General features: G+C 42.4%; 1 protein-coding gene across 1 annotated transcript; it reads left to right on the top strand.

Moving 5' to 3' along the window:
• On the top strand, positions 1-3,358 carry LOC127331210 (2-oxoglutarate-dependent dioxygenase 11). Its single transcript, XM_051357281.1, has 4 exons — positions 1-335; positions 504-751; positions 1,882-2,203; positions 3,044-3,358. The coding sequence occupies exons 1-4, from the start codon at positions 57-59 to the stop codon at positions 3,281-3,283; spliced, it is 1,089 nt and encodes a 362-aa protein (XP_051213241.1). The 5' UTR covers positions 1-56; the 3' UTR covers positions 3,284-3,358.
• Positions 3,359-27,814: the final 24,456 nt, after the last annotated feature.

The raw sequence follows: 27,814 nt of genomic DNA, 5'->3' as shown, positions 1-27,814 counted from the left end.
TTCAGCACTTCTCCATCGAGAGAACGTAGTGGAAAACGAATTAACTAGCCACACTGATGCAAATGGAGGCACCAAACAGTAGCGCCGTCGGGAGCCGGTGGTCGAAGCTGGGAACCACGCTTCCCGTCAGGAACGTCCAGGCTCTGGCCGCCGACGAGCTAACGGCCGACACCATCGAGCGGTACATCCATCCGGACATCGATGCAAACACCGTTCTCGCCGAGCACTCGGACGATGTTCCGGTGATCGACCTGGGCAAGCTGTCTAGTCCTGGATCGGTGGAAGCCGAGGTCGAGAAGCTTAGATTTGCCTGCGAGGAGTGGGGCTTCTTTCAGGTACTATCACTTCCCACTGAGCTCGCAAATATCCTGTTCAAGGTGTAGTTTACTGTTTGTTAATCTGTTATACTTTCATAGCTGTTCTTCCACTTATCTAAAAAAATTATCATAATTACCTGACTTCATCAAAACAAAAATCAAAGTATAGCCAATTGTGATTGGCAGCTTGTCAATCATGGAGTGCCAGATGAGGTTATCACGGGTGTAAGGCGTGACGCGGAGAAGTTCTTTCAGCTCCCCCTCGATGTGAAGAATGCTTACGCGCAGCGCCCAGGAGATCTTCAAGGTTACGGCCAAGCGTTTGTTCAATCAAATGATCAGAAGCTCGACTGGGCAGACATGTTCGTCCTCTATACCCAGCCAATTCAGGCTCGTGACATGAGTTATTGGCCGAGTCAGCCTCATACATTCAGGTTAGTGTATTTTTTTCCTTCTAAATTGACGTTCTATTTTGGAAGAGAGAAATTGGACTTGATTCTACAATTTCCACTAACATTATGTGGAGACAAGTTCCTCGAGGAAAAGGGCAGGCGGAAGTCTATGTCGACCGAGAAATAACTAACTTTGGGTGAAAACAAAAATGTGTTCATACTAATCTAGAAACATGTTCATCCAGATGTAATTTAAAAAAAAATACTGATGAGAGTTAACTAACTCCCAGTCAACTTATTAACTTTTTTCATACACGTCCAAAAGTTTGTTTACCATGTTGTAGTAATTTGTTCATTAGACACAAAAAGATTCTAAAATTTCTTCTACTCCCAAAGGGAGGGAGTAGTACTTACTGTACTAAATCAGCGAAACTTATCATGGATCAGAGGGTTTTGAGAATAAGTTAAATCTTGTAAGGAAATCGAGGACGGATCGATTGTTTTCAAGGCCGGCTAAACACTAATTTATTCTAAGGCAGTTGACAAAACCACAAAAAATATCATAATTATGTTCCTCTATGGTATACCGTCATCTGAACAAAGAGTAATGTTAATATCTTTATTGTTGTCTCCATAGTAATTAGTAAAGCCACTGCAGATACTTGCTCGGATGAGCTCCAGCGCAACAGTATATCTAGCAAAATAAGTTTTTAAGTGTAGAAGAGAACTAACGACGTCAGATATCCCTCAGATCATTCGAATTAACTGATGTCACAAATTTACTATTCTCATCACAGCCATATTATTTTACTACTGATCAGTGCAGCACTCCCAATAAACTATTTCCAAGTTTTCCATATTTATGTTTATAATTGGTACCTAAAATATGCGGAACTCACAAACCAAAATTAGATGATCTATTCATCAAGATATACACATCATCCATTGACTTTATTATTTTTGAATTCATCAGTGCTATTCAGTGTTTTAATTAAAAAACTTTATAGATCAAACTTATATACTCGAATGCAGAAAACATAACTGAGGAAAGGAATTCTGGTTTTTAAATGGTAACAATTCCACAGTTATTAATTAGCAACTGATTTAAAGGTTGATTGTATGCATAACTACATCTAACATTAACACAAACACTATGTTTTCTATGATCCCAGAAATTCCTTTGAAGAATACTCTTCCGAATTGATGAAAGTTGCTGATTCTGTTGCCACCTTCATTGCGAGAACATTAGACGGTGATCCTGAATTGGTGGCGGACAAAAATGTGGTTCAGATTTTACGGATGGGTTACTACCCCAAATGCGCATCAATGCCTGAAAAGGTTTTGGGTTTCTCACCGCATTCTGATGGATCTTTTCTAACTATCCTGCTGGAAGTTAATTCAGTTCAAGGCCTGCAAATTAGATGGCACGGTGCGTGGATCCCAGTGAAACCACGTCGTGATGCACTATTGGTGAATGTGGGTGACCTTCTTGAGGTAAGATCTTTATATGTTTATCATACCAACCTCCCATACTAAGGTTATATGGAAGAACGTTCTCGAAAAAAGTTATATGGAATAGGAAAACATATATTTACAATCTCCATCTCTATGACTTGTTAGTGTGCTTTGCATTCTTTTGTGCTGCTTGAATTACTGAAGTATTCCGTTCGATGTTCATCACTGGCAATGTCAACAATTTTACCACCTCATATTTCAAAATATAACCATAAATAAGTGTCTAGCTGTTTCCAATCTTTTTATGAAACTCTTGGCACGAAAAAGTAAATGGTACGAAAAAATAGATTAGTAAGGCATCTTTATTTTTATACTAAGTGTTACCTCTATTGAGAAAGATCATTCATGGTAACAATAGACTCATAGTTCATGTTTAGGGCTTTATGCTAGCTATTTGGTTTTTGTTGTTACAATTATCCAATTCTGGATACGATCATGTGGTAGAAAATTGTAAATATCTAGATCAAGTTCAAAATTTTCTATTACTCAATTCCAATTTGTTTCAAGAAACCCTAGGCTTGAATCAAGTAAATTTCTTATGGCTAAAGGAACATTCTAGAATTTGGGGTGCATTCTGCGCTCGAGCCATAGCTGAAGGGTGTATAGTGAAGCTTTTCCTAAACAATGCCTTAAAAATATGTACTCTACAATCTCTTTCAATATGAGAAATTTGATGTTCTCTAATTTCAATATCTGAAGGGTGTATACGAAATTTTATCAGAAAAAAATGTCCTATAAAATTTGTACTCCTACTCTTTCCACCTCTATATAACTGAGTAATCATATATTCGTCTATTTTCATTTTTTTATTGTTTGTAGATCATGACGAACGGGAAGTACAAGAGCATTGAGCACAGAGTTACTGTTGATGCCCATAAGGAACGGCTATCCATATCAGCATTTCACGTCCCAAACTTAGATGGAGTAGTCTCACCAGTGTTGGGAGTAACAGAAGAGAAGGTGTTATACAAGACAACAAAAGTAGAAGAGTATTCAAGACTTTATATGTCAAATAAACTAGATGGCAAGAGGGCCCTCGATCATGCAAAACTATCCTGAATATAATGATTGTCTTCTCTACTTTGTCACTACAGCTAAACATTTGAAAAATAAATTTTGATGTATTAGATATTATTATTGGTTTTACTATTCCTCATTCATCTGATAATTAATTATTTATAAGCTAATACTAGAACCATTCGAGATTCGCGCAACCAACAAGACAATAAGTAAATCTTGATCAGATGTCCATTACTTGATTGAGAAATAATGCTTGTTACTTCATCGCTACATCTTTTTTGTGATGTTCACTGGTAGAAAAACAGGCTTCCGTCCAGCCCCATAACTCGCGAAGCTATAGGAACCGCGACTAATGGGACCTTTAGTCGCGGTTCGGGAGGCGAACCGCGACCAAAGGCCTGGGCCCAGGGCGCTCGGTGGCCAGCTGGTGCACGTGGGGGGCTTTAGTCGCGGTTGGCCTGGCCAACCGCGACTAAAGGTGCCCGAAGGCCTTTAATCGCGGTTGGCCAGGCCAACCGGGACTAAAGCCCCTCCCCTACATATACCCATCCAGCAGCCAACACTTAGCCATTTGGAGCCATTCTCTTCACAAACTTCATAAGTGGGTGTTAGGTTTGCTTTTGGTTCCTCTTATGCACATAAGGTGTTTGATGAAATGCCCCAAGAGCATGAAACAAACATGATATGAAGTGTTGGAGCCACACTTGAGCTTTCTCATTTATTTTTTCCTCCTCGATCGTGGTTAGCAACTTGAACCTTTGATGTGTCATTGATAAAATATGCATGTGTGTAGTTCATTGTTTAATTTATATTGTTTGTAGCTAGTTAGTTTAACAAATGCATGATGGTTAATTATATATTTTATATTATAATAATGCAGATGAATCGACAATGGATGTACGGTAACCGACTCCTCCGGCGAGTTCAAGACGGGTTTGAAAGATTTCCTCGTAGTGGCTAATGCGAACAAGCGGGGGTTTTGTTATCTGTCCATGTGTTAACCGTAAGAATCGAAGGGTTACTCTTCCTCAAGAGATGTTCACATGCACCTGCTTCGGCACGGTTTCATGCCAAGCTATAATTGTTGGACCAAGCATGGAGAAAGAGGGGTTATAATGGAAGAAGATGAAGAAGGGGATGATTTCATCGATGAAAGCTATCTTGCTCATTTCGGTGATACTTTCATGGAGGATCTTTGAAGGTGAAAGGGAAGGTGAAGGGGAAGGTGAAGAAGAGGCACGTGATGATCCCGTTGATGATCTTGGTCGGACCATTGCTGATGCACGGAGACGCTACGAAACTGAAAAAGAGAGGGAGAATTTGGATCGCATGTTAGAGGATCACAGGAAGGCGCTATACCCCGGATGCGATGATGGTCTGAAAAAGCTGGGCTGCACACTGGATTTGCTGAAATGGAAGGCACAGGCAGGTGTAGCTGACTCGGCATTTGAAAACTTGCTGAAAATGTTGAAGAATATGTTTCCAAAGAATAACGAGTTGTCCGCCGACGTACGAAGCAAAGAAGGTTGTCTGCCCTCTAGGTTTAGAGGTTCGAAGATACATGCATGCATCAACGATCGCATCCTCTACCGCGGTGAATACGAGAATTTGAATGAATGCCCGGTATGCACTGCATTGCGTTATAAGATCAGAGGCGATGACCCTGGTGACGATGTTGAGGGCCAGAAACCCAGGAAGAGGGTTCCCGCCAAGGTGATGTGGTATGCTCCTATAATACCACGGTTGAAACGTCTGTTCAGGAACAAAGAGCATACCAAGTTGTTGCGATGGCACAAAGAGGACCGTAAGTCGGACGGGGAGTTGAGACACCCCGCAGATGGAACGCAATGGAGAAAGATCGACAGAGAGTTCAAAGATTTTGCACCGACGCAAGGAACATAAGATTTGGTCTAAGTACGGATGGCATGAATCCTTTTGGCGAGCAGAGCTCCACCCATAGTACTGCCCGTGACTCTATGCATCTACAACCTTCCTCCTTGGTTGTGCATGAAGCGGAAGTTCATTATGATGCCAGTGCTCATCCAAGGTCCGAAGCAACCCGGCAACGACATCGATGTGTACCTAAGGCCATTAGTTGATGAACTTTTACAGCTGTGGGGCAGACCTATTGTCCGTGTGTGGGATGAGCACGAAGAAGAAGAATTTGACCTACGAGCGTTGTTTTTTGATCGCGCGCCGCCGCCCTTCTGGCCGCCGGCCGGTCGACCGCCGGCCGCGCGCCGCACGCGCCGTACGGATCGAAGAGGGAAGGAAGAAGGAGACACTACAAGAAAAGTTCTGATAGACAACGTCTCAAAATCGTCCGCTAAGGGGTATTTTTCGTCGCCTATGGGCCTAACCCGACGATATGGGTTCTGTTGTGGAAACTGCGTCAGGCAAAGTCCTACGACGATTTTTTCGGTCCGTCGCGCTTGGGCGCCCTTCCGCCACGGAAAATCGGACTGTTGCCCAAGTGTTTCCGGGAGCCCGTTGATCACGACGTCATGCAACCGACACGTGGCGTACGCCGTTAGTTGGCGATTAACGGCGTTAACCTACTGAAACCCCGTGGTAGATGGTAGGCCCACACGAGGCCTGCCACGTCTTAAGCGGGCCGGGCCGGTGACATAGTTTGACCGGTCAACTATATAGCTGGGCTGGTCCATTAGTTACGTGGGCCGGGCCTAACCTCTAAGGTTGACTGGTCAAAACTTAAATGGGCCGGCCCATTTAACATGTGGGGTCCACCTTACAGCAACTGGGCCGGCCCAAGAAGCAAGTGGGCCGGGCCAAAACACAGGTGGGTCCCACTTTCCTGTTAAAGGGCCGGCCCATTTAGTGTGTGGGGTCCACCATATAGCAAGTGGGCCGGGCCAAAAACACAGGTGGGTCCCACTTTCCAGTTAAAGGGTCGGCCCATTTAGTATGTGGGGTCCACCATATAGCAAGTGGGCTGGCCCAACAAGATAGTGGGCCGGGCCAAAAACACAGGTGGGTCCCACTTTCCTGTTAAAGGGCCGGCCCATTTGGTGTGTGGGGTCCACCATATAGCAAGTGGGCCAGCCCAACAAGATAGTGGGCCGGGCCAAAAGCACAGTGGGTCCCACCTTCCCGTTAAAAGGCCGCCCATTTAGTATGTGGGGCCCACCATATAGCAAGTGGGCGGCCCAACAAGATAGTGGGTCGGGCCAAAAACACAGTGGGTCCCACTTTCCAGCTTAAAATGCCGGCCCATTTAGTATGTGGGGTCCACCATATAGCAAGTGGGCCGGCCCAACAAGATAGTGGGTCGGCCAAAAACACAGTGGGTCCCACCTTCTGTTAAAGGGCCGGCCCATTTACCATGTGGGACCACCATATAGCAACTCGGCTGGCCCAACAAGATAGTGGGCCGGCCCAATAAGCATGTGGATCCCACTATCGTGTAACCGGCCGACCTACTAAAGAAGTGGGCTGGCCCAAAATGAAAGTGGGTCCCACACTATCGTAAGTGGTGGCACAATCTGTTGTAGTGCCCTACTTGTTTGACTAGTCAACTTGCATTACATTTCATGAGCCTAAAATCTGATATCAATGATACACACAATTACATACACAAATAAAACAGTAGGAAAATTACAAGGCAATTAATGTGCCCAAACAAAAAAAAAATACATAGAATCATTGAGGACTTCTATTAGCATCATCAATAACACGTTGACATTTGGCAATCGCCTTGATTGAATCTTGTGTACTCTTTGTCAACATATCAGCTACAGATCTTAAAGCAAAGAATACCATGTCTTTTATAAAGTACAGCCTTGAGATATTTCTTGTTTGATGAAAGCAATGGTCTAGGTTGACGGCTATGAGAAGATGCATCGAAGAAATATCGAACTTTTTGTGGGCCTCACTTCTAATGAAGATTGCTTCATCACAACCGCATTCGATAATAATGCAAAAAGAGTTAAACGATGAACTATGCAAACATTTATTATGCAATGTAGATATAAGATAATAACAAGTTGCATAAATAAGACAATGTATGGAACTTGTACTAAGCACAAACTTACATCATAATGTTGCACAGGGTCGCTACAGATCCTTTTGGCGACTATCTTCTAATGATGACTGCTTCATTAAAACTGCATTCTCGGTAACATTGCAAACATAGTTACAACAATTAACTATTCAAACATGTATTACGCAATGTAGAGATCAGATAACGACATGTAGCAGAAATAAGCACAAGATAAGATAAGATGCATGTACTAAGCACATCTTGGCTCATTGCAGTCCTTCTCTTGCGTGCACTAGTCGTGGTCAACATGCCTGTCATTTTAGGTTCAGCCATCAAGTGAAATGCTAATCCTCCCGCTCCATTGTCCTTAATCCGTGTTTAGATATCACATTTAAGACCAAGTCAATTTGGTTTCAAATAACAAAAAACTTGAGCTGCCAAATGAATAAGCCAATATTTACCAGATATCGATTAAAACCAACTAGATGTTGCTTTGCATGAGATATGAATTTCAGACATTCAGATTTAGAGTAGGGTAATGCCAAGGTTTTCCACATAAAGTAAACTCGGCATTAAGAATGACCAAATGTCGTGTTCAAATCACCTTCGCAGCTTCTCCAAGACAAGCATATCAAATAGGCGTAAACATAGTAAAGCATGAATGGCATTGCTATGGCAGGGTTCCAAGTGTTAATCTCTTGCATAAGGAACAATGCATATAGGTTATAGATAATAATGTAGTAAACTGCCAAAATTACCAACCAAGAACTCAGATTCCAACCTTCCCTAGCGTCCCCGCTGTTAATGTTGGATGTTCTAATAAGTGGTTCGCATGATCAATCCCTAGGAAAAATAACATTGACAAGTCGGTCTACGATAATACAAAGACCAGACATACACGCAAAGAATAACTATATAAGCTAAAGACGAGGTATAAGAGCAAGCAGATTGGAAATGCACATAGCATGATTATAAAAGCAGTGTGAGAATAGCAGACACGAGAAAACAGCTAGCAGCTAGCGGTGAGCTAATGACGTGGTATAAGAACAAGCAGATTGGAAATGCCCATAGCATGACTATAAAAGCAAGTATGACAATAGCATGCAAGATACAAAACAAGATGCAGCAAATGAATGGGTATAAGGCTATAAATATGTGGATGCACACAGGTGTCAGTAGAATGAACAGGATGGTAGCGACCGGATAATGCTTTTGTACTGTACAATATTTAAACAAACTTCATGCGAAGCAACACATCAAGAAAGTTAACGGCATATGAGATCTGCAAATAACTACACAAAACATGGCTAAAGAAACACCGCGATCTAACGGGCCAGCGTACTAACCAAGTCGGCGGGGTGGACGGGGCGGCAACTTGCATTCCAGCGGCGGCGAACGCGGGAGACGATGAATCGACCCTGTTTCAGTAGAAGCGGGCGTTAGTGAAGCAGATCTGGTTGGCTGGCAAGGGATTCGGTGAAGTTGATACAGCCGCTGCGCCGAGGTAGTCGGTGGCGAGGTCGGCGGTGAAGCAGATCCGTCGGTGGCGAGGTCGGCGGTGAAGCAGATCCGTCGGTGGCGAGGTCGGCGGTGAAGCAGATCTGTCGGTGACGAGGGCGGCGGGGGAGCGGATCAGGTGGGTGGATAGCCAACACGATCAAGGCTACGCCGTGGAGGAGTATGCCGGCGGCGAAGCAGATCTAGTACTGTAGAGAGTCAGAGTTTTGGCGTGTGAGAGTATTTTTGAGCTAATGGGGCGAGTGGTTGGTGGGTGGGTGTGGGCCTGTGGGGAGGGTTCGGGATCTAGGCAAGATATTTCATTGTTACCGAATGAGCCCTCCATGGTCGGTGGGTTGTTGCTTCCGGACCAGGGTTAAAAGGGTAAAACTGGTCACGGGATTTTCGAATGGATGTGGCGGGATGATTTGGCGCGCGGCCGAAATTTTCAGTTTCAAGCTACGAGCAGAACGACAAAAATAATGTTCTTCCCCAGGGAGCTCTCATTTCTTCCTCTTCTCTTTCTCTCTCGAGTCTCTCCCACTCCCCCGGCTCCTCTCCCCCTTCTCTCCGGCGGCCTCGCCGGCCGGAGACGAGGCCGACTTCTCTCTGTATATTGTACACCCTCCGAACTAAATTAATTGATTCAACTTTCCTTAGACGTGTATGTATCTAGAGTAAAAATATGTGTGGATACATCCATATTTAGATAAGCAAAGTTGAGTCAGCTAATTTGGATCCGAGGGAGTTAGTGTTGTTGTAAGCTTAGATCCAGTGTTTCCCATGAGCAGAATGGCGCAATGGAGTCGGGGATCTCGTCATCGGCTTAAGATCTGGCCTATGGTGAATCTGGCGGATCTTGCCGGCCAAACCCCGATCTGGTGCCATCAATGTGATGGCGCTAACGGTGAGGCTTGCTTTGGTCAGTGCTTCAGATCTGGTCAATGGGGAAGTCAAGCTGCTAAAGTTCACAAGCTCGGGGTATACGACGGCGTCATCCGTCTTGCCCGTGCACATCTTGGCCTTTCAGCGGCCCTTCTCAGAGCCAATATGCCGTTGCTGAGGCCCTTCTTCTCCTTCGTCCTGGCGACTACCGGCGACACCGTCCCAAGTGGTGCGTCCCCGGCGACGGAGTTGCTGGAAAGGATGCGGAGCAGAGATCTGATGTGCGGTCGAGAAGGACTCGATTGATTTTCTTCTATATGTTTTGGGGTCCTTTTTGTAAAGTTGCAGGTTCTATTAGTTATTGTCTAGTACTTTTGGTCCTCTATGTAATTTTTTGGACTAGTTTCCATTGGCACTGATAAACTTGAATTTTGACAAGTTCACAGGGAAAAAAATTCCTTTGCACATATGGCCTATCATGTATAAACATTCTTGAGATTTAAACTATATGTAATGTGCCATGCATTAACCCTAAACCATATATATGTAACTAACCCTAGCTGATCAAACCCAACTTAATTAAAACAAATAACCCTAAACTATACGCATGCACTATATGCGCATAGGCGCGGGTGCCTCTAATAATATGTGTGCGCACTCGATCGATGATCCCTAAACCTTATACAACCCTGAAACCCTAATCCCTAATCCCTAAACCCTAAACACCCTAAACACTAAACCCTAAACCCTAACCCTAACCCTAAACCCTAATTAAACCCTATATATAGGCCAACGACACTTAATTGTGCATCAAGCGAGCGGGGGTGCCTCGCGGTCCTCTAATTAAATTAAATGTGCCATGCATTAACCCTAAACCATATATATGTAACTAACCATAGCTAATCAACCCTACTTAATGAAAACATATAACCCTAAAGTATACTAGCTATAACCCGATCTAATAAAAACATGCTCTATATATAGCAGCTAGCTAGCAAACCTTAGATTAACACCAATTAATATATACATGGCCTATATCGATCATGTTGTATAACATATCCCTGAGATTCATTAATTAATTATATAATTATCATGATAAATTAATTAACTCTAATTTTGACAAGTTCTCTCGAATGAAAACACATTTGATTAAGTTGCCTCATAATATATATATATAATTAGTGTGCATGCATGGCCTACCATGCATTCGTGCATATATTTTAATGTATATTTGAACATATTCTTGGGGATTTCAATCTCTCTCTCTCGATCATCTATATATCGTTGGTGGCCAAAAAAACACACATATATATGCATGCAATTTATGCGTAAAGGCGCGGGTGCCTCTAATAATGTGTGTGCGTACTCGATCGATGATCCCTAAACCTTAAACAACCCTAAAACCTTAAATCTCTAATCCCTAATCCCTAAACCTAAACACCCTAAACACTAAACCCTAAACCCTAGACCCTAAACCCTAACCCTAACCCTAACCCTAACCCTAAACCCTAGCTAACCCTAAACCCTAATTAAACCCTATGTATAGGCCAACGACACTTTAATTGTGCATCGAGCGAGGCCAGGTGCCTCGCGGTCCTCTAATTAAATTAAATGTGCCATGCATTAACCCTAAACCATATATATGTAACTAACCCTAGCTAATCAACCCTACTTAATTAAAACACATAACCCTAAACTATACTAGCTAGCTATAACCCGATCTAATAAAAACATGCTCTATATATAGCAGCTAGCTAGCAAACCGTAGATTAACACCAATTAAAATATACATGGCCTATATCGATCATGTTGTATAACATATCCCTGAGATTCATTAATTAATTATATAATTATCGTGATAAATTAATTAACTTGAATTTTGACAAGTTCTCTCGAATGAAAACACATTTGATTAAGTTGCCTCATAATATATATATAATTAGTGCGCATGCATGGCCTACAATGCATTCGTGCATATATTTTAATGTATATTTGAACATATTCTTGGGGATTTCAATCTCTCTCTCGATCATCTATATATCGTTGGTGGCCCAAAAAACACACATATATACGCATGCACTTTATGCGTAAAGGCGCGGGTGCCTCGATCTAATAATGTGTGTGTGCACTCGATCGATGATCCCTAAACCTTAAACAACCCTAAAACCCTAAATCCCTAATCCCTAATCCCTAAACCCTAAACACCCTAAACACTAAACCCTAGACCCTAGACCCTAAACCCTAACCCTAACCCTAACCATCTGGCCTAGCTAACCCTAAACCCTAATTAAACCCTATGTATAGGCCAACGACACTTAATTGTGCATCGAGCAGCCCAGGGGTGCCTCGCGGTCCTCTAATTAAATTAATTAAATGCGCCATGCATTAACCCTAAACCATATATATGTAAATAACCCTAGCTAATCAACCCTACTTAATTAAAACACATAACCCTAAACTATACTAGATATAACCCGATCTAATAAAAACATGCTCTATATATAGCAGCTAGCTAGCAAACCGTAGATTAACGCCAATTAAAATATACATGGCCTATATCGATCATGTTGTATAACATATCCCTGAGATTCATTAATTAATTATATAATTATCGTGATAAATTAATTAACTTGAATTTTGACAAGTTCTCTCGAATGAAAACACATTTGATTAAGTTGCCTCATAATATATGTAATTAGTGTGCATGCATGGCCTACAATGCATTCGTGCATATATTTTAATGTATATTTGAACATATATATTCTTGGGGATTTCAATCTCGATCTCTCTCTCTCGATCATCTATATATCGTTGGTGGCCCAAAAAACACACATATATACGCATGCACTTTATGCGTAAAGGCACGCGCGGGTGCCTCTAATAATGTGTGTGCGCACTCGATCGATGATCCCTAAACCTTAAACAACCCCTAAAACCTTAAATCCCTAATCCCTAATAATCCCTAATCCCTAAACCCTAAACACCCTAAACACTAAACCCTAAACCCTAACCCTAACCCTAACCCTAACCCTAACCCTAAACCCTAGCTAACCCTAAACCCTAAATCCTAGACCCTAAACCCTAGACCCTAAACCCTAACCCTAACCCTAACCCTAACCCTAAACCCTAGCTAACCCTAAAACCCTAATTAAACCCTATGTATAGGCCAACGACACTTAATTGTACGTGCATCGAAGCGAGGCCAAGGTGCCTCGCGGTCCTCTAATTAAATTAAATGTGCCATGCATTAACCCTAAACCATATATATGTAACTAACCCTAGCTAGCTAATCAACCCTACTTAATTAAAACACATAACCCTAAACTATGCTAGCTAGCTATAACCTGATCTAATAAAAACATGCTCTATATGTAGCAGCTAGCTAGCAAACCGTAGATTAACACCAATTAAAATATACATGGCCTATATCGATCATGTTGTATAACATATCCCTGAGATTCATTAATTAATTATATAATTATCGTGATAAATTAATTAACTTGAATTTTGACAAGTTCTCTCGAATGAAAACACATTTGATTAAGTTGCCTCATAATATATATATATATAATTAGTGTGCATGCATGGCCTACAATGCATTCGTGCATATATTTTAATGTATATTTGAACATATTCTTGGGGATTTCAATCTCTCTCTCGATCATCTATATATCGTTGGTGGCCCAAAAAACACACACATATATACGCATGCACTTTATGCGTAAAGGCGCGGGTGCCTCGATCTAATAATGTGTGTGCGCACTCGATCGATGATCCCTAAACCTTAAACAACCCTAAAACCCTAAATCCCTAATCCCTAATCCCTAAACCCTAAACACCCTAAACACTAAACCCTAGACCCTAGACCCTAAACCCTAACCCTAACCCTAACCCTAACCATCTGCCCTAGCTAACCCTAAACCCTAATTAAACCCTATGTACAGGCCAACGACACTTAATTAATTAAATGCGCCATGCATTAACCCTAAACCATATATATGTAACTAACCCTAGCTAATCAACCCTACTTAATTAAAACACATAACCCTAAACTATACTAGATATAACCCAATCTAATAAAAACATGCTCTATATATAGCAGCTAGCTAGATAGCAAACCGTAGATTAACACCAATTAAAATATACATGGCCTATATCGATCATGTTGTATAACATATCCCTGAGATTCATTAATTAATTATATAATTATCATGATAAATTAATTAACTTGAATTTTGACAAGTTCTCTCGAATGAAAACACATTTGATTAAGTTGCCTCATAATATATATATAATTAGTGTGCATGCATGGCCTACAATGCATTCGTGCATATATTTTAATGTATATTTGAACATATATATTCTTGGGGATTTCAGTCTCGATCTCTCTCTCTCTCGATCATCTATATATCGTTGGTGGCCCAAAAAACACACATATATACGCATGCACTTTATGCGTAAAGGCGCGGGTGCCTCTAATAATGTGTGTGCGCACTCGATCGATGATCCCTAAACCTTAAACTTAACAACCCCTAAAACCTTAAATCCCTAATCCCTAATAATCCCTAATCCCTAAACCCTAAACACCCTAAACACTAAACCCTAAACCCTAGACCCTAAACCCTAACCCTAACCCTAACCCTAAACCCTAGCTAACCCTAAACCCTAAACCCTAGACCCTAAACCACCCTAGACCCTAAACCCTAACCTAACCCTAACCCTAACCCTAACCCTAAACCCTAGCTAACCCTAAACCCTAATTAAACCCTATGTATAGGCCAACGACACTTAATTGTGCATCGAGCAGGCCAGGGGGTGCCTCGCGGTCCTCTAATTAAATTAAATGTGCCATGCATTAACCCTAAACCATATATATGTAATAACTAACCCTAGCTAATCAAGCCTACTTAAATAAAACACATACCCCTCAACAATACTAGCTAGCTATAACCCGATCTAATAAAAACATGCTCGATCTATATATAGCAGCTAGCTAGCAAATTAAACGGTAGATTAACACCAATTAATATATACGACATGGCCTATATCGATCATATGTTGTATAACATCTCCCTGAGATTCATTAATTAATTATATAATTATCGATGATAAATTAATTAACTTGAATTTTGACAAGTTCTCTCGAATGAAAACACATTTGATTAAGTTTCCTCATAATATATATATAATTAGTGTGCGCACTCGATCGATGATCCCTAAACCTTAAACAACCCTAAAACTCCCCTAAACCCTAAACACCCTAAACACTAAACCCTAGACCCTAAACACCCTAAACACTAAACCCTAAACCCTAGACCCTAAACACCGTAAACACTAAACCCTAAACCCTAAACCCTAAACACCCTAAACACTAATTAAACCCTAAACCCTAGACCCTAAACACCCTAAACTAAACCCTAGACCCTAGCTAAACACCCTAAACACTAAACCCTAAACCCTAAACCCTAGCTAACCCTAAACCCTAATTAAACCCTATATATAGGCCAACGACACTTAATTGTGCATCAAGCAGGCCAGGGGTGCCTAGCTCGCGGTCCTCTAGTTAAATTAAATGTGCCATGCATTAACCCTAAACAATATATATAACTAACCCCTAGCTAATCAAACCCTAGTTCATTAAAACACATAACCCTAAACTATACTAGCTAGCTATAACCCGATCTAATAAAAACATGCTCGATCTATATATAGCAGCTAGCTAGCAAATTAAACGGTAGATTAACACCAATTAATATATACGACATGGCCTATATCGATCATATGTTGTATAACATCTCCCTGAGATTCATTAATTAATTATATAATTATCGATGATAAATTAATTAACTTGAATTTTGACAAGTTCTCTCGAATGAAAACACATTTGATTAAGTTTCCTCATAATATATATATAATTAGTATGCATGCATGGCCTACCATGCATGCATTCGTGCATATATTTTAATATATATTTGATCAAACATATTCTTGGGGATTTCAATCTCTCTCTCTCGATCATCTATATATCGTTGTTGGCCAAAAAAACACACACATATACACATGCACTTTATGCGCAAAGGCGCGTGTGCCTCTAATAATGTGTGTGTGCGCACTCGATCGATGATCCATAAACCTTAAACCCTAATTAAATAAACCCTAATCCCTAATCCCTAAACCCCTAAACACCATAAACATTAAACCCTAGATCCTAGACCCTAAACCCTAACCTCCTAACCCTAAACCCTAAACCCTAATTAAACCCTATATATAGGCCAATGACACTTAATTGTGCATCAAGCAGGCCAGGGGTGCCTTAGCTCGCGGTCCTCTAATTAAATTAAATGTGCCATGCATATATATATGTGTTTAATTTGGGGATTTCAATCGCTCTCTCGTATGTAGATCTCTCTCTACCTCTCTCTCTCTCTGTCTCTCTCTCTCTCGTTAATTGGTGGCCAACAACACACACATGCACTTTGTGCACAAAGGCATGCGCCTCTAATAATGTGTGCGCAGTCGATCAATCTAGTTTTGATTAATCATAGCACACAAATAAAGAAGTTGTATTTGAATCCACACAACCTAATCTAAAACACATAACCCCTAACATGGCCTAATTAATTAACCCCTTCTCTCTACCTAATTAGTGGAAATTGCACAAAATCAAAAGGGGTCCCTCACTAATTGTGCATATCTGCTAGATTGTGATAAACTTTTGCCCCATATATATTTGGTGGATGGGTGCATCTTGGCATGTAAAACAATTAGTGTTTGCAAATGGCGTTGTCAAAATTTATGTACAAATGATTTCTTTCCATCCAAAGTGCATAAAATGGGAGTTTTAATGAAGAAAGTACAAATAAAACAGCTCAACATGCTTCCACACCCCGATTTCCACACGAAGTAGAGCATATTTAAAGGATAATTCCAGAGTTTTACTATTTTTCAAGCAACTTTGCTAATTTTCCCCCACTCACATGACTTTATGTCAATTTAACGAAAATATGGCGAATTTAAACTACATGGGCGGGATAGTTTGAATTGTGCGCGCGGCAAAGGGAACCGCCTATTCCTCAACCTTGTGCACGGCAAATTACACACGCAACTCCATTAAACGCCACCTACCGACCTTAATTATCACCCCGGTGGCCCGGCCGCATGACCCCCCACCCACCCCTACACAACTTATCCCCGTCCGTGCGAAGAGCTTCCCCTCCCCGTCCCGTCCGTGCGAAGAAGAAGCTTCCCCTCCCCGTCCCGTCCGTGCGAAGAAGAAGCTTCCCCTCCCCGTCGTTCTTCTCGAGATGCACCGGCGGTCAAGTTGATCCACGGTAGGGCTGCTATCTCTAGCTCAATCATGTATCGGGCAAGACGGCCTAACGATTTATATTTTCTTGATGCTGCTAAAAAAATTCGTCAGTATGCTCGAACTAATTGGCACTTTATAGTTTTCCGCTCGATTTGTCATCGATCAATTTGTTCATTTGCGTGGGCATATAGAGTCAGTTCTGCACTCGATCCGTTAATTTGCTGAAATACCATGGCAGAGTTTTGTACACGATCTGTTTGCTAAAATGTCGATGGGCATTTTTTGTTTTGTACTCGACATGATTGCTGAAATGCATAATCATGTAGTATAGTTTTGTACTCGATGGATATACATTTCCTACTTCGCCTTAAATTAATCACCAACCACTGTATCTCATAATTAAACAGATGGACAGAACTTGGATACTGCATGGACACTTATGTCCCCCTTCATATATAAATGGTGTTCAACCCTTTATGAGGTTTATTAGAGCTCATGAAGGTCACAACCTGGACATGTATTGCCCGCGCTGCACATGTATGAATGGTGAGAAGAGGACTCACCCTGTAGTGGCAGATCATTTACACATTTTTGGGATGGACCGCACATATGTTAGGCGGGTTTAGCATGGTGAACCATATAATGATCCTTTAGCAGGAGAAGCAGATCTTGCTCACACTGTATGTGTGCTGGCATATGTAGTTAATTATTTATATTGATGCTGCCGCTATTTCAATCAATAGTTTGCATTGCTGTGCAAGGTTCTGTACTCAAATTTAACTTGTTGCAGATGGATGGACGGGAAGGAGAGAAAAAGCGCTTGCTTCAGGAAACGGGTTTCAGCTCTGGGACATGTGCTGTGCCAGATGAGAAGGTAAATATGTAAAACAGCATTTGTTCAGGTTGCATCCCTTAGATGTTTGTCTAATCGGTTGATGTACTAATTGCAGAAGCATAGAGTTGAAGAGCTCTCTCAGTTTGATGGGAGATTTGAAGATGAATCTCAGTTTGATGCACCTGTGGATGGTACTAATGACGAGCCTTTCATAGACGAAGGTCCTGCACCTGAGATTATCCAGCCTACAGAAGGAGGCTGTGGACCGAGTACACAGCTTTGCGTTGAAGTGGATGCACGCCCGGAGATCATCAGGGGCGTCCGGTAGTCTCAAGACCACCCAGCCCTGATGCACTGTGGATGGTACTTATGACGAGCCTCTCATAGACGAAGGTCCAGCACCTGAGATTATCCAGCCTACAGAAGGAGGCCGTGGACCGAGTACACAGCTTTGCGTTGAAGAGGATGCACACCCGGAGATCATCAGGGGCGTCCCGGTAGTCTCAGGACCACCCAGCCCTGATGCAAAATGTTGAGCTACTTTATGATTCGTACTCTTATGTTCTGGTGCTGTAGTATGTTATGATTTGTACGCCTTTGGCGCTAGATTAAGCATTCAGTGGATGATCGCGTTGCAAAATTCGACACCCACACAATCAGTTCATCGTATGAGTAGTAGCACAATTACTTCTACAGCGATTCCTGCCAGCGCATTAGTTGGTAGCATGAAACACTTTCAGGTACTCCTCTACGATTCATATTAATTGACTCAATTCTGTCTAGATATGGATGTATCTAGATGCATTTGTTAACTAGACTAACAAACTTGAGTCGCTTAATATGAATCCGTGTAAACCGCCCTTGATCCTCGAGCAGCTAGTTTATTGACTCTGGACTCCAAGCCTCTCGCGGCAAGCCATCGACGAAGCTTTGACCAGATCTTGGCCCGCAATTTTTGTGTGTGGCGAATAGCAAAGCTTTGACCGGTTCCTCTCGGGATGCAGCACGCCGGTGAGCTTGCACGGTTGCCATGAGCACTTTCCGGCGGAACTTCCTCTTCAGCGCCCTCAAGCCGGCTGCTGCGAGACAAGACGCAAGGCCTCGAGGTGGACGGAATTCTGGATCTCAGGGCGGGGGGTCCGCATCGTCCGGGAACGATCTCCAGCGGGTTAACGAGGACATGCATGGCGGCCAGGGGATTTGTTTTTTTTTTTTGGTTTGAGCTTGGGATTTGGTGTTTTTTCGGATAGGGGAGGAGGAACCGAGGAAGAGGAAGGAACAGCCGCGTGCTTGGCGCGTGGCGGTGTGCTTGAATTTTGAATTTTTGTGAAATGTTTCATTTCCCCGCTACAATTCGGGGGTTTCTTGATGCGCCAATGCGTCCCGCCGGGCAGCTTCAAGTGAATTTGGGGTGCCACGCTATGGGCCCTAGTTTCAGTGAGACATGTAATGACTAGTCACATCGGTAAGTTCACTGTGTAATAAAATATGTTACCCCTCCCCTTTATGTAGCACCCCTTCTCTCCCGATCGAGTGCCGATTGCCGACGGATGCAAGCCGCTAGCTCGATCCCCTCCTTTCGCCTCCACCGTCCAGGCATCCAGCTTGGAGGGGCAAGCTGCATCTAGACCAAGCGGATTAGGTAGGACTAGTAATGTTCTTTCCTTTCTCGAGATCGGTTCTTTTTTCTCTCCTCGATATCTTGCGCATCTCTTTCCTATTCGCGAAGGGGTGTCTTTCTGGTCACCCTCGAGCTGGGAGTGATTGATGGGGGTGGGGGCGGGGGCTACCTTTGCTTGGATTGGGGTGTTCTTCCTTTATTTGTCGACATTTGCAACCTTTGTAGTTTCTGCTGATCCTCACTGTATCTTTTGTCACTTTGTACAGAAAGGTAAGACCTCGGCGGTGGGGGCAATGGAGCGTAAGGCCACCACGCATGTGGGCAGTTGGCTGAGCCTGAGCTGCGTCCCTAGCCCCGCGAAGCAGGTACTCCGTTTGCTTATCCACTCTTTACCTTTTAAGTGTCTCTCTGCATCCTCAATCTGTTCCTGTTCTGGAATATGCTTAAAGTAGCACATGTCTTCAGGTGTTTGTGCGTAAAGCCTCTGTGACACCATGCTCTATATTCTCTGTATCAGGTTGGTACCTCCAGGTTCCGTGCTGAGGCTATGGGGAACGAGAATAGCGCCCCACCCGCCGCAGGAGCATGGCCCGATCTCGCAAAGACAAGAAGCGAAATGCCACTACCGAGCCGGGCGGGGACCGCCCGGGGGTAATTTTTTAACCAACTTACCATGATGTAGTCTGAATCTGATACTCCCTCGCATCCAAATTAATTGACTCAACTATCTCAGATACGGATGTATCTAGATGTGTTTTAGCTCTAGATACTATCGCCTCCATCCCAAAGCTTTGGGCTTATATTATTTTTAGAAAGTCAAACTATACCATGTTTGACTAAGCTTTTACCAAAAATCAGTAACATGCAAAATACAAAATTAATATCATTAAATAGATACTAAAATATATTTTCCTACGGTATCTACACAGTATTATATTTGTTGATAGAATGTTCTAAAATTTTGGTCAAACTTTGCTTGTTTTGATTTCTCAAAAATAAATAAGGCTTAAGCTTTTGGATGGTGGTAGTACATTCATATCTAGACAAAGCTGAGTTAACTAGTTTTTTGTCTGTCCATAGCTAGTGTTCACGCTGCAAAAGGCTAAGAGCATCCACTATATGCATCAGTCTATCTCATACAGTAATTCAATATCACTGCTGAGGTCTGCCTTTTGTTTTGCTATTCATATGCAGACTGAAACTTTAGGGCCTTTACTCAAAAGGAAGATCAAAACTGCGGCTGATCAGGCTGCCAGTATGTTGATGCCGCCCCATCTTCTAAATGCCTCTACAAGCACAAGGCCACGCGCCACCGGGTGGTGATCTTTTAATGAATATGGTATATTTTCTTAATCCACAAAACATGCCTTGATTTTTCTCTGTTTATTGTCGGTTTTTTCTATGCTTGCCAAAAGTTTACAACAACAACAACAACAACCAAGCCTTTCAGTCCCAAACAAGTTGGGGTAGGCTAGAGTTGAAACCCATAAGATCTCGAAGCCAAAAGTTTAGAAACACCAAATTCGTTTGCTTACAATCATCATACAGTAATGTTCATCTACTCCAGTTCCCCTAACCCAACAAAAAATGATGTTAATTACGATTTTTAGATTAAAAGAGCACCATTAGGCGCTGTTAATTACGACTTTGAGATTAAAATGTCATTTGCAATTGTTAATTACAATTTTGAGACAAATGGTTAGTTTAACCTCGATCTCTTCTGCTCTCCATTTATCCCAACCGAACAAAAATTTAACCATTCCATTCCTCTGAAATGGAACCATTCCATTCCATTCCACGCTGTTTCAGAACCGAACACACCCTTGCATTGTTGTGAACTGTTGTCCATACACGGCCATACCCTTCCACTTACATCCAGCACTATATGCATCGATCTGTCTCATAGTCATTCAATATCACTGCTGAGATCTGTTCCCATTCTTATGCAGGCTGAAACTGTTGCGCCTTTACTCAAGTGGATGCAAAATGAGGCTAATGAGGCTGCTGTGAGGACGATGGTGCCGGCACCATCTTATGAAAACCTCTACAAGCACGAGGCCATGGGCCAGCTGGGTGGTGACCTTTTAATGAATCTGGTATATTTTCTTAATCCACATACATGATTTCATTATTATCTGTTTAATTACTGTTGGCTTTGTCTAATGCTTACCAAAAGTTGAAACACTGCGTTTGCTTACAATCATCATACACTAATTTTTCACTTTTTCATCTGTCTCATCCAAGATATAAACTGTTGATTTCCATTGGCTTCTTTTGTAATCATTTGCATTGTTGTCGATTGTTCTCTATGCACAACCCTATTCTTCCACTTACACCCGCACTATTTGCATCAGTCTATCTCATAGATTTATTAAATATCAATGATGAGTTCTGTTGCTATTCATATGCAGGATGAAACTTCTGTGCCTCTACTCAAATGGATAAAAAATGATCCTGATGAGGCTGCTGTGAAGACGATGGTGCCGCCACCATCTTCTGAAAACCTCCTCAAGCACAAGGCCACGGGCCAGCTGGGTGGTACCCTTTTCAAGAAGAAGGTATATTTTCTTAATCCTCATACATGATTTGATTTTTGTCTGTTTATTGCCGGCTTTGTCTAATGCTTACCAATAGTTCAGAAACACACACACCTATTCTTACACTTACATCCAGCACTATATGCATCAGTGTCTCATAGATTCATTTTATATATCACTGCCGATGTCTGTTGCTCTTCAATTTTCATATGCAGACTGAAACTGCTAACCCTTCATTGGTCAAAAGGATTGCAACTGCTGCTGATGAGGCATCTGCAGAGGCTGCCACCAAGTTACTGTCAGCCCCCACCTTCTGGATGCTTATATAAGCTCAAGTCCAAGGACCAGCCGGGCCGTAACCATCCAAGGGTTTGGGTATATTTTCTTAAGCCACATATACATGCCATGATTTATGTCCGATATTATCACCGCTCTGTCTAATGCTTTTTGGAATTCGGAAACACCAAATTAGCATGCTTATATTCATCATACACTAATTTTTCACTGTTCAGTTTGTAACATAGTGTTATGCACTCGCTTGTCAACATTTGCATTGCTCTGAACTATGCACTTTACACAACCTAATTCTTCCACTTACATTCAGCGCTACGCACCAGTAGTACCTCCCATGTTTCCTTCACCATCCCGATGCCGAGCTTGCGGGAATATGGCGGGCCCATGTACATACCCCGCATATAACACCTCCTATGGCTCTATCTACCTTTCTAGTAGCTCCTTCACAGAGTTACGTATGTATTCTCGGTGGTTTAGCATGAATTGGCATATAGTAAAGTCTTGTTTTTAGTCTTCCTGCTTCTTACATTTGTATCAATTTTCACATGCAGATCGTACCTTGTGAACTTCGTCCAATGATTAACCGGATGTGTCCGCATGAAGGGTCTTTCACTATGCATGGCAATGGCAAATTGATGAAAACCTACACGGTCTATGAGGTGTATGTCTACAAGACGCAGCCATCACATATTTGTATGGACATGATTGGAGAAAGTTTGCTTTTGACTACGGTCTGAAGAAGGGCGACGAGCCGAGGATCGAAACTCAAACGGTCGGATATACGTAATCGCTTACGTAGTTGGAGACACTTCCAAATATATAATATGTAACTTTTTTCTACTCATATCTTTTGATAACTGTTCTGAGCAGTTGTTCTAAACCATTCCCTCTGCTCTAGCTTGCTGGGTTTAACATGATCAAAGCTGCAGATCCCCTGATGGAACATGAGCGGATGTCACAAAGGGCAACCACACCAGCACCGGCACCGGCTTCCCACTCTCCCCGCATCAGCACCGGTTCCTGTACCAGCTCCGTTTATCGCATCTACCCAGCAGTCCCCTACATCAGCATTGGTTCCTGTAGAGGCCCCATATACTACACCTGCCCGGCAGGCTTCGCATGAGCACCGGTTCCTCTAGTCTGCACCGTTTTGCACCTGCCCAACAGCCTCTCTCGCATCAGCACCGGTTCCTCTAGAGGCACCGTTTAGTGCACCTGCCAGCTAGTCTCCTGCATCAGCACCAGCTCGTGTACCAGCCCAGGCTCCCGCACCGCCCCAGCCAGATCACCGAGGTCTCACTCATTGCTGTGGCCACCCGTGTGGTGACCAGGACGCATCCGAAGGCTATGTTCGTGAGTATATGACAAAGATAACTGCTCTTATCTTGATGTCTTCTCTGCTCAAAGTCTCACATGGTTCGTGCATTGGTGTCATTGACTAATTTTTGGTGGTATCTCTTGCTTTGAATCGAAATTGCCTAAAAGTATCTCCAAGGATCTCAATGTCGGCCGAAGGGGCAAGATATCCCTCGTCATGGAGAGTGAAGGTCTCACCGTGGAGGGACGGTACTCCGTCAGTCCCACAGATGGCCGCTTGGCTGTTACTTCCAGGTGGAAAAAGTTCATTGACGGTGCCAAACTTCGCATTGGATCAAAGTTGAAGGTCAAGATCTTTCGATGCCGCCGTGACATGCTGGTCATAAAGTTCGCGGTTGTCTAGTTCTCGTTGCCCCATGAGCCCTTAGCAAATGCATTTGTAGTTATACTTATATAAGGTTATCTTATCCGAACCGCTAATTAATTGTATGGGTGGTAAAACTCGGCAAGCTTTTGCTCTTAGCAAGTATGTATGTATGATCAGCTATTATGATAACTAATGTTTGTGTTCATCTTAATTTGCATTTCCGTTTTAGAAAAAAACTTAATTTCTATTTTGGCTGACCTGTTAGAGAACTATCAGATTGAACCCACAACATGATTCAAATAGATTCATTACACCGAGCCACATGTCTTGACCTTGCTATACACTACTTCCATTAATCAAAGTGCAAGAAGGCTTACCCGAGCTGCTCGAACCATGGCAGATTCGAATCCACCTTATCTATCTAGAAATACAACCTTTGCAGAAAGAGTATTTGCAGGTATGGGAGGCTGACATTGGGGACCCATGAGCCCGCGTCGTCAACGTTTTAAAGGTGGCAGGAGATCGAAAGAAAAAATAAGCCAAAAATCAGTTGGTAAACAAATTCAAGAAAAGAAACATTTACCTTTACGAGAGGATGACATGCGGGACCCATGAGGCAAAGAAAGATCCTCAACTATTTCAAGGCGGCAGGGGATCAAAAGAAAAAAGGAAATAGCCAGAAATTAATTAGGGTCAAAAATAAATCCATCAAAGGAAACTTTTATTGTTCATAGAGGATGACATGTGGGACCGACTTGCCAGCTGCGTCGTCATCTTTTCAAAGGGGGCAGGGGATCAAAAGAAAAAGGCAAATAGCCGTAAATTAGGGGAAAAAAATAAATCCAACAAAGGAAACTTTTATTGTTCATAGAGGATGACATGCGGGACCCATGAGCCACAGCCTTCCTCAACGTTTCAAAGTCGGCATGAGATTGAAAGAAAAAGGCAAGTGACATAATATCGGGAGCCAAAAATAATCCAAGAAAAGAAACTTTATTGTACATAGAGGATGACATGCGGGTCCCATTTTGTAGCAAAGCGGTCTCAACGCTTCCAAGGCGGCACAGACCGAAAGAAAAATGAAGTAGCCGTAAATCAGGGTGTGAAAAAAAATCCAAGAAAAGAAAGATTTCAATTGGGCTGTATCTGGACATCCGGACCTTCGAACTATCCTGCCGGGCCTTTTGACTCGTACAATTTCAGCCCACTCCAAAACAGAAAGGTCGGATTTTTCTCAAAAAAAAACAGAAAGTCCTATGCTTCGCAAAAACAAAAAACAAGGAGATTCAACATATAAGTTTGTTTATGTAGATATAAAGATTTAATTTATCCGTTTGCAATAGCTCGTAGCGAAATACAACGTTTATTGTCTGCAAAATAAAATATCACATGTTTCTTGTACGGGGAGGCTGACATCGGGGACCCATGAGCCAGCAGCGTCGTCAACGTTTCAAAGGCGGCAGGGGACCGAAAATAAAAAAAGCCAAAAATCAGTTGGTAAAAAAATACAAGAAAAGAAAACATTTATCGTTACGAGAGGATGACATGCGGGACCCATGAGGCAGCAAGATCCTCAACGTTTCAAAGTCGGCATGAGATCGAAAGAAAAAGCCAAGTGACATAATATCATGGGCCAAAAATAATCCAAGAAAAGAAACTTTATTGTACATAGAGGATGACATGCGGGTCCCATTTTGTAGCAGCGGTCTCAACGTTTCCAAGGCGGCACAGGACCAAAAGAAAAATGAGGCAGCAGCATTCTCAACAATTCCAAGGCGGCAGGGGATCAAAAGAAAAAAGGAAATAGCCGTAAATTAATTAGGGGTCAAAAATAAATCCACCAAAGGAAACTTTTATTGTTCATAGAGGATGACATGTGGGACCGACACCTGCCAACAGCGTCCTCATCGTTTCAAAGGGGGCAGGGGATCAAAAGAAAAAGGCAAATAGCCAGAAATTAGGGGTCAAAAATAACTCCAAGAAAGGAAACTTTTTATTGTTCATAGAGGATGACATGCGGGACCCATGAGCCAAAGCCTTACTCAACGTTTCAAAGGTGGCATGAGATCGAAAGAAAAAGGCAAGTGACCAAATATCGAGCCAAAAATAATCCAAGATTTATTGTACATAGAGGATGACATGTGGGTCCCATTTTGCGGCGATCTCAATGTTTGTAATGCGGCTTGAGATCAAAAGAAAAAGAAAGTAGCTAGTAATTAGGGGTGAAAAAATCCAAGAAAAGAAAGTTGATGGACATAGAGGATGACATGCGGGTCCCTTGAGCCAACAGCCTTACTCAACGTTTCAAAGGGGGCAGTGGGATCAAAATAAAAAGGCAAGCCAAAAATCAGAGGGTGAAAAAAAATCCAACAAAGAAAACTTTTATAGCACATAGAGGATGACATGCGGGTCCCATGAGCCAGCAGGTTCCTCAACGTTTCAAACGTGGCATGAGATCGAAAGAAAAAGGCAAGTGACCAAATATGAGGTGCCAAAAAAACTCCAAGAAAAGAAAGTTGATTGCTCATAGAGGATGACATGCGGGTCCCATTTAGCTGCAGCGGTCTCACGGTTTGAGAGGCGGCAGGGGATCGAAAGAAAAAGGCAAGTGACCAAATATCAGGAGCCAAAAATAATTCAAGAAAAGAAAGTTTTATAGTCCATAGAGGATGACATGCGGGTCCCATTTAGCAGCAGCGGTATCACCGTTTGAGAGGCGGCAGGGGATCGAAAGAAAAAGGCAAGTGACCAAATATGAGGTGCCAAAAAAAAATCCAAGAAAAGAAAGTTTTATAGTACATAGAGGATGACATGCGGGTCCCATTTAGCAGCAGCGGTATCACCGTTTGAGAGGCGGCAGGGGATCGAAAAAAAAGGCAAGTGACCAAATATGAGGTGCCAAAAAATCCAAGAAAAGAAAGTTTTATAGTACATAGAGGATGACATGCGGGTCCCATTTAGCAAGAACGGTATCACCGTTTGAGAGGCGGCAGGGGATCGAAAAAAGGCAAGTGACCAAATATGAGGTGCCAAAAAAACTCCAAGAAAAGAAAGTTGATTGCACATAGAGGATGACATGCGGGTCCCATTTAGCAAGCAGCGGTCTCAACGTTTCCAAGGCGGCAAGGGATCAAAAGAAAAAGAAAGTAGCGAGAAATCAGGAGGTCAAAAATCCAAGAATAGAAAGAATTTTGGTTCATAGAGGATGACATGCGGGACCCATGATCCTGCATCGTAAAACGGCTCGATCGGAGAACGTTGAACGAGATGGCGCGATCGAGAAAAAAAATAATGCCAGAGAGGCTGCCATCTGGGCCCTACATCCCTCGGCGGTGCGGATTTGCGTTGACTCGGCCGGCGAACCCGAGATTTCGAGATGCACCACGTCCCGGGCCACCATACGCGACGTTTTGGCCGCTTTCGTCGGGCTAGGTGGCCTCAAAAACGAGAAAAAAAAAGTTTTGACATGCACCACGGAGGGACCCAAAATCGTCGGCCATGGTACACCAGCAACCACGGCGCGACTTCAACTTCGTCGGCCATGGCAACTTTTCTTGTAGTGAGAAAAGGGCGCGCCAGGGGCACCTGGCCGTCCCTTTTTTTGTTTTTTTTTTGTTTTTTTAATTTGTAACTAAGTACACATAACAAAAAAAGTACTTAACAAAATAAAGTACCGTAATTAAAAAGAAGTACTTAACAAAAAAAAATTACTTAACAAAAAAGTCCCTTTTATTTTCTTGTTAATTTTAACTTAATTCACTTAATTACCAATAAAATTAACTTAATGAACTTAATTAACCTAAAAATTAACTGAATGATTCTTAGTTAACTTAGTGAACAAAAATAAATAAAAGTTACCGCAACTTAGTGAACAAAAATAATTAACTTAATGAACTCACCGCAACGAT

The sequence above is a fragment of the Lolium perenne genome, chromosome 2, assembly GCF_019359855.2.
Source record: "Lolium perenne isolate Kyuss_39 chromosome 2, Kyuss_2.0, whole genome shotgun sequence".
In the NCBI taxonomy this organism is placed as follows: Eukaryota; Viridiplantae; Streptophyta; class Magnoliopsida; order Poales; family Poaceae; genus Lolium; species Lolium perenne.
Note: the sequence above shows the minus strand (reverse complement) of the source record. Positions and strands in the feature narration are given on the sequence as shown.

What these genes read in the sequence shown, in the direction of transcription:
- LOC127331210 (XM_051357281.1), top strand. Translation starts at nt 57, where the DNA reads ATGCAAATGGAGGCACCAAACAGTAGCGCCGTCGGGAGCCGGTGGTCG. An exon ending in AGGAGTGGGGCTTCTTTCAG is followed by an intron (nt 336 to 503) that starts GTACTATCACTT and finishes TGTGATTGGCAG; the next exon opens with CTTGTCAATCATGGAGTGCC. An exon ending in ATGTGGGTGACCTTCTTGAG is followed by an intron (nt 2,204 to 3,043) that starts GTAAGATCTTTA and finishes TATTGTTTGTAG; the next exon opens with ATCATGACGAACGGGAAGTA.